At 50.9% G+C, this 8031-nt stretch overlaps 1 protein-coding gene across 1 annotated transcript; it reads right to left on the bottom strand.

Annotated features, from left to right (window-relative positions):
- Window positions 1-595: 595 nt before the first annotated feature.
- LOC119105938 (uncharacterized protein D2005.3) lies at window positions 596-4621 on the bottom strand. The gene is made up of 5 exons (XM_037229507.1): window positions 4615-4621; window positions 3455-3518; window positions 2753-2870; window positions 1656-1825; window positions 596-1120 (listed from the first exon to the last, which is right to left on the bottom strand). Exons 2-5 carry the CDS (start codon window positions 3476-3478, stop codon window positions 1070-1072), a joined length of 363 nt encoding a protein of 120 aa, XP_037085402.1. The 5' UTR covers window positions 3479-3518; window positions 4615-4621; the 3' UTR covers window positions 596-1069.
- Window positions 4622-8031: the final 3410 nt, after the last annotated feature.

Genomic DNA, 8031 nt, shown 5'->3' with positions numbered 1-8031 from the left:
GCACCAGACCCCGCAAACTGCCTTGACTCGCAGACAGACAAGTCAGAACGGTCTGGAATGGCAGCATCGCATAACGGCGTACGCCCAAGCTAGTCCGTCCCAAGGACACCTCGGTGCAACGTGTGGCAACGCGTTTTGATACTCTAATAATTCTTAGCTGTAACCGGACAAAGTCAGCCTCATGCCTGCGTCCTTTACCAGCTCTCCGACAACTCGTCTCCCTCAGTCAGTTATCTTGAGGAATTTCAAGATGGCTGCGAGAAATATGGCACAAAGCGACGTATGACGCGATGCGCAGATGCGTTTCATTGACGCACGCGATCTCGTGCGGTTCAAACTGTAGTTTCTCGCCAATGTTCTCAGCTATATTCTGCAAACGTCACCAGTCGCCAGCCTTTGCGTGACTCATAAGAACGTTTCAGGTGGTGGAAATATCAGGCATTGTGTAATTCTTAGCCACACTGAGTCCTGTCGTGCACACCGAATATCCATGAAAAATCAACTGAATTAAATAAATCAACTTACTTAAGTATGTATGCAAAGGTAGTTAAGCGAACCGCCTCGGTGGCGCTGAAGTCGCACGTGAAACAGCTCACATGCAGTGGCCTTGTGTATTACCAGGTCAGTATCAAACGCGATGAAATACAAAGCGTGTTACGGCAACGGCAGGGCAACCACACCCTGCCCGCGTCAAAAATCCCTTCGACGCCATCGCCAGGCTCAATCCCCGCGGGAGCTTCATCTCCGCAGCAGCGGTCTCAACGTGACTTGGGAAACCGCGCTAGCTCCCGTGACAAAACCGCCGACACACGGTCCGCGTCCGTGCTCTCCCCGCCCGAACGTGGTGGGCAAGACCCGCCCTCCCGCAGGACCGCAGGCAGGACCCGCCCCCCGCTCAGACCACACACACTCCGACGCCCAGGCCCACAGGTCAGGTCAGGTCAGGTCAGGCCAGATCCCCGCGGCGACACGGGGCGTGGCCGGTCGAGGCGCCATGTCCCGAGGCGTGACACGACAGCGCCACAAAGATGAGAACACAGGTGACGCCAGAGAGCCGGTCACGGCGGCGCTAGTAGTCCTCGTCCGAGTCCGAGTCCAGGGCCGCCCGCCTTCGGTCGAACTGCGAGAGCCACGGCACGGGTCACGGCCGAGAGCTCATTCTGAGCGTGCGAGACATGCATTCATCTGACCACGCGACAGAGTCGGAAGTTCTGCAGCTTACATGCTGGCAGCGTAGCAGCGCTGATGCATACGACAAACCTCATCCGAAAGTGAATACATTCAGCCCAACGCTGCCGCGATTCAACAAGACCATGGACGTTGATGGCTACCAGTTGGTTAGTACCCGTGACGATATTTTCTTCTATGGAGTCCACGGCTGTGTGATCTAATATCTTTCAACAGACACAAATACGTTAACACCAACCACACAAGTCGACATCTTCAGTCACAGGCACGCGTTCTTATTTCGTGCCATCATCACCACAAACTCACCACTCTCTAACCCAGCAACCTCACCTCACCCCTTCAACCGTCAGTTCCATTCCCCCGACCCACACCCTTCACGGCCGCATGGGTCTCTGTCATCCACATGGCGCAGCTCAGCCGTCCCGCCCGCCCCGCGCCCCACACCCCTCTCGGCGCAGCAACCTCACCTTGACCTTGCCGGTAGCGCGGCCCTGGACGGAATCGCTGACCCGCTCCAACAGGCCCACCAGCTCCGGCTCGGTCAGCCGCTGCTGGATCTGACCGGAGCGCGCCATGTTCACCAGCATCGCCTCCAGCTGGGCGCCCTTCTCCGGCTTCGCCAATAGGATCGTGTTCACTGCCGGGGTGGGCGTGTCAGGGGTGACGACGGGAGTGAGCTGGTCATAGTGGATGTCAGGGGGTCAGTGCGCGTCAGAGGGTCAGCGCGCACCAGTATCAGTGCGCGTCAGAGCATCAATATGGACCGCGTGTCAGTGCACGTCAGAGGGTCAGTGCGCGTAAGTGTCAGTGCACGTCAGAGGGCCAGTGCGCGTCAGAGGGCCAGTGAACGTCCGAGGGCCGGTGCGTGTCAGAGGGCCGGTGCGTGTCAGAGGGTCAGTGCGCGTCAGGGGGCCAGTACGAAGCAGAGGGTGAGTGCGCGTCAGAAGGTCGGCGCGCCGCGTCAGAGGGTCAGTGCACTTCAGAGGGTCAGTGCGTGTCGAAGGGTCAGTGCATGTCAGAGGGTCAATGCGCGTCAGAGGGTCAGGTCGCAAAAGCATCAGGTCACGGCAGGCCACAAGCCACGGTAAGCGCAATAACGATGAACGTCAGTCTGCATCGGGTGCCATGAGGCCAATGGAGCCATCACACGGTCACAGCAGGCTCAGAAGTCATGCAAGCACTCAGGAGATCACTTCAGCAAAGGGGAAGCACCGGTAGGGCGTCAGCGCCCACTGTGTTGGAGGCACGCCCCCGCCTGTCACGCGCGTCCAGCGCCAGGGAGACAGCCGCCAGGCGTCTGTCCCTCCGTCCCCTCCACACATGTATGTTCGACATCGGCCCAGTCCATTGCCGTCGCGTTGGGCTAGAGCGGGAGCACCGGCTGGCGATAAGGGACAGGGATGGCGGATGGAGTAGATTTTGGCTGTGATGTTTCCATGAGAGGTCATAAGCAGAATGCTCAATCACGATACTATTGGGCGTAGGCACTGCCCTAATGGGGTCACCATTGCAGCCAGCCACTGCAGAGGTGCCACTGAGGTTCACGACAGGGGGCGCCACTCACGCCGTGCTCGCGCCTTTTGGTCCAGCAGGCTGGACAGCATGCTGTTCTTCATCTCCTCCCGCTGCGCAGCCGCCTCCTTCTGCTTCTCAGCAGACTGTCCGCCGCCGCCCGCCCCCTGCTGGGAATAATCACGTTGGCATGGGGCACCGCATGGAAGGCCACTCACAGGCCCACTCGCCATGATATGAGAGGCTTTTATGACATTTTGACCTGTGTGATACAAGGTCTGTGGGAGGCAAAGTGCTGCAAATTAGCTAGAGACACTTGCTTTTGTGTGATGATGAGAAGTGATTACAACAGGCAGCACACCTGTCACCAAAGCATGCATGCTTTGGCAACAGATAGACAGCTTTCCTAAGCTTGACAGCAATGGTCAGACTGGTTGCCAGCAGTACTTGTGCATGGCAGCTAAATTTACCCAGCTCCATAACAACCACATGTTTCCTTCCAATGATGTGTGAACTTGTGCTTCAGTTCTCTTAAGACCAGTTGAATTTACAGAGTTTTGAATGCAGTGCTCTGGCTTCTGCGACTGTACTTTTACTTTAAATACTGTGCTTTCCATAAATATATGCAAATTCAAAGAGCACATGGCTCTTATGAAACAATCCACATTAGAGATGCATGAGAAGCTGAGAGTTCTTATCAAAATACTCTATTTTGAGGTAAGTCATGATAAATGACAATGAGAAAGATACTTACCAGCATTTTTGGATCAATTTCCATCTCCGGATGGTTGCTGTTGTCTTTTTTACTGGCCAATATGCTGAAAAGCATGTTAAGTCAGAAAAAGAACACACAAAAATATGGTCAACATCACACTTAACTTCTTACCCAAATATAACTTGTTTCTTATTAAACTGCAGCATGCTTTCTAAATAAGCAGTCTAGAATAATAAGATCTCAAGTAGACATCTTAGAAAACTCAAGCTGCTTTATATCACATTGCACTTCAAAGATGTGACATTATCATGGTCACAACATTAACAAAACCTTGTCAGGCAGGCTGAAAAACAGCATAAGCATGAAAGGGTTTGATCTCATAGTGTTTTAGCATTTAAGAACTCTTATGTTGAGAATATGACACCCATAATATATAAGGAGGCATTGGTTAAGCAATGCTATCAAACAACCACTGATACATATCACAAGAACACTGAATAGGTACTCCAAATTTCAAGGCAGTGTTCCCAGGTGGTCAATGTCAAATTTTCTCACAAAATTAAGGCCGATGATTACTTAAAACCCTGATAATGCGTGAACTGGTTGCTATCCATACCCTTTCATACAATGAGGGCAAGTAATCTTCAACACAAAAACTAAGATTGCTGAGAGATAACTCAACACAGAAAACAATCACATCCATGACTAACCATGCATATTTTAGTCACATCATATCTTGTGGACATAAATATCAAGCCTAATGGGTGGCATTAATTTCACTGATAAGCTGACAGCCTTGATTGTGACCACTGACACACACAGATGAAACTCGATGGATATTCTAGAGCAATGCCTCAGATCACAATGTTCTGATAAATTTACACACAATTTTAACACCTGTATGTTTAGTTTTATAAGCAGGAGCAGCAGATGTCCCAAAATAATGGCTGGCTTGAACAGTCCTTTCAGGCTTGCCTTCCCCTATTTCTGCATAACGGTTACTTCCACTTAGGATCTCAACTTAGGAAATTAAAAGTGCCCAGGGCAGGTCTCCTAACACATTGGAGGTAAAGCCCTTGCACTCGGAAAATCATAAAAGACATTGCAATTCCTTCGTTTTTCACTGGCAGTTGACATAAAATAGTTATCAGGAAAATATTTGATGACTAATCACCACCCACACCCCCACCCGAACTCACCCTCCGAAACGCAATAACAAGCACCAGTCGCAATGATTTCATTCTGCACCAAGATAGAAACGTGTGCGCCAAGTACAGAACCTAGCTGTACAGCTACCATATATATCATTCAAATGCCGCCATATTATTGACCAAAAATGCATTTTAGCAGAGGATTTTTGGCAGAATTTGCCAGGAATTAGAATTTGGCAGGAATTTGGCGGAGGAGTAGCGGAGATAAAGTCGTGAGGATACAACCATGATAAGAGTGTCATCAAATAGTCGCTGTGAAAATGTCATGCTGAGTATTGCGGCGTAAGTTTTGATGGGCTGGGCTGCTTGTTGCTGGCAACTGCACGGCGATACGACTAGTGCGTGGTGGTAAAGATATAAGCTGTTTGAAATCGTCACTGGTTAGGACGGGTGGGCCGGGACAAATCTACTTCGCCGCAATTCATGCAGCCAAGTCCAAAATCCGGAATCCTCCAAACCAAAACCAATCGAAAGTTAGAACGCGATTTCCTTTACCGTTCTGAAAGTGGTGATGTCACGTCATCATCTTCACTTTCAAAAACCGAATAAACCACTTAAGAAATTGCCGCCAGATCCGAACTCAGAAACCACATGACCGATCCCTCGCTACCTCTCTCAGGAGATAAATCACGTGCAATTTCATTAGACGTTCTGAAATTTGTGAGCTAAGGTCACCATCTCTACCTTTAAAAGCCGCATAAACCACTCAGGATTATAACAGCCAAATCCAAACCCGAAAAACACCCAGCGGACCTTCACGCAACCTTTGCCAGAAGAAGGCCCGCGTGCAATTTCAGCAGCTGTGCTGTGACTGGTGACATCAGGTCACCACCTTCACCCTCGAAAACTGCACAAGCAACTTTAGGGCATTGCAGTCAAGTCCAAAAAACGGACACCACTCGAACGATATCCTCACAACGTTTAACGGCAGACAGACTACCGGCGATAAGCCGTTTTAAAGCTGCTGATTTCAGGTCATCTTTTTCAACTTCAAGCCTTGGAACGCTCACGCCCAATTAGCTTGCCAACGTTGCGTTGCGTATAAGATAATCGCAAAAGCGATCATATCCGGGTTAGCCAGAGTTATCACCTCTTTGGAGAACCGATACTAAGCTGAAGAGTTAGACCTAAACCCATGCTAAACCGGCGCAGGCGCACCAGAGACCGGTTCCGGAGTCGCACAAGTGCCACGCTGAAGGGACATAGGCCTAGTACGCTTCAAATGTGACATGAGCGTGACATGAGCGTGACAAATGTGACATGAGCAGACGTGCCGGTTGCACTGCCGAGGCGCTGGAAGGGAGAGACAAGGGGAGAGGAGCAGCCCGTATGCGTGACGCGGAGGAGTGAGGTGATGTGGGCACTAGCGAATGGGCCCACTTGACATAAACGTGCCGAGGAACCGAACGCAAGAAGAGTGGGTGGATTACTTAAAAGGGACCGTTCTATATTTGTATGGAGCTTTAAATTGACATAGCATTTTAAGATAACTCCCTGCAGTTCACAGCTATGCTCCTTGCAAGACACCAACACTTATTGTTTCTTAGCTAAGCGTATGCAAACTTATGTAGACTTTTTCACGCTCGGCGATGGTCATATTGAGTTCAAGGTCAATACGAATATGACCGTGGAGTTATCCGTGTTTGAAGCAAATCAGCACGAATCTCCTCGACAAAGGCCAACAGTTGGCTTCCAAGCAGCTTAACGCGTTAAATGCAAGTCCTGATGACAAATCCGCGTTTTGTGGCACATGATGCAGGCGCTTGGGCAGTTCTTTTAGTTAAACGGACTCGAGGGTGAAAGCTCAATAAGTTAAGAAAACAGTGTCGTTACCAAGAATGTAACCGCAGGTAAAAAGCGTGAATTTGGCATACAGTGACGGACAGGCATACAAGAACACCATGAGAAAGAGCTGAAATGACTGCGCATAACGATCGTTTGCTCATGCACAAATCAAGCAGTCGCCTTGCGACAAGCTGAAGTGCTACAGCCCGTCTGTTGCAGCGGGAATTCTGACACGGCCGGGCTGGTGCCGACTCCGACGCCATAAAAAAATGTTTCATGGTGTAATCAAACGATGCCGTATTGAGGACCGCATTTGCTAAACGGTGAAATTGTGTTATCTGAAGTAGTCTTTTGTACTGAACAACATTCCAATACTTACAAGATAGCTTTTCCATTACATCTAATGCTTGCATCAACATCTTAAAATGTAGAGCATTCCCGTTGAGGGCAGAGGAGATGCGGGATTAAGCTCATGGCACGTGCGGGTATTCAGGTGCAAGTGTCATGAGATTAAGGACGGTTACAATTCACTCAGTGCATCTGGTTCCGTTTAGATATAGTCACCAGCTAAAACGGTGGAGGTGGCATAACGTGTCCAAAGGTGCTCAGCCATGCACGGAAAACACCCTGGTTCCTGACCGGCCCTACCATCCTGCCCATCAACCGGTCACTCGCTTCATCCCAGCTCCGTGGGTCGCACGTTTGTGTGTGTGTGTGTGTGTGTGTGTGTGCGTGTGTGTGTGTGTGTGTGTGTGTGTGTGTGTGTGTGCGTGTGTGTGTGTGTGTACGTGCGCGTGCGTGCGTGCGTGCGTGCGTGCGTGCGTGCGTGCGTGCGTGCGTGCGTGCGTGCGTGCGTACGTGCTTGCGTTGATGCCGAGTGAACTCCCGTCTCTGTGTGCCGAGTCGCACGCTGAACGCCAGCCGGCCGGTAGAGTGACCGATGGGATCCTCATGCAGATAGCGCCGTCGGGAGGAGGCGCGCGCAGAGCCGGCCCCAGCGACGCCAGCGGTGTACTCCAACAAGAGCGCGTGGCAGGAGCCAGGTCACCGAGGGCGCCCGATATCCCACAACAGCGCCGATGGTGCGTTTTTTGACGGTCGACATCGTGCCTCGGGGCATTTGTTTAGGAGCAGCTCAGGATGGCTGACTTTGGGTTGCAATGAGCAAGATACGGCACCTGCGGGACCTTGGCCAGTAGGTCATGCTGCCATGGGGGAGCGTTTAGTCCCTGCTGCCGTGCAGCTGTGGCTTTCCGCTGCCAACACCCAATCGAGTGGTTAAAGCGCACCACAACTGGTCCGCCAACCGCACACAGCACAAGAGCAAACGGCGAATACCCGTGCACCGTCAGTCTTAAACGGAAAGATGTGCTCACAGGTGGGAAAGTGCCTTTTCTGTCACCGACCAAAATTTGGGACCGTCTAAATTGTCACCTGGAGCCAAATATTCTAGAAACCGTTGCAATGTAACTCTGAATGCAATAACCCACAGAAACAAAAACAAATTTAATGGAGTGCGGCAAAACCATCAAATATTTTCGTCTCGCCAGTTCACTCGCACTTCAGCATCGTTTGCTGGTCATCAGGCATTCATAGATGGTTGCGACTAAGCCAATAAAG

The sequence above is a fragment of the Pollicipes pollicipes genome, unplaced genomic scaffold, assembly GCF_011947565.3.
Source record: "Pollicipes pollicipes isolate AB1234 unplaced genomic scaffold, Ppol_2.1 Scaffold_6138;HRSCAF=7277_pilon_pilon_pilon, whole genome shotgun sequence".
NCBI lineage: Eukaryota > Metazoa > Arthropoda > Thecostraca > Pollicipedomorpha > Pollicipedidae > Pollicipes > Pollicipes pollicipes.
Note: the sequence above shows the minus strand (reverse complement) of the source record. Positions and strands in the feature narration are given on the sequence as shown.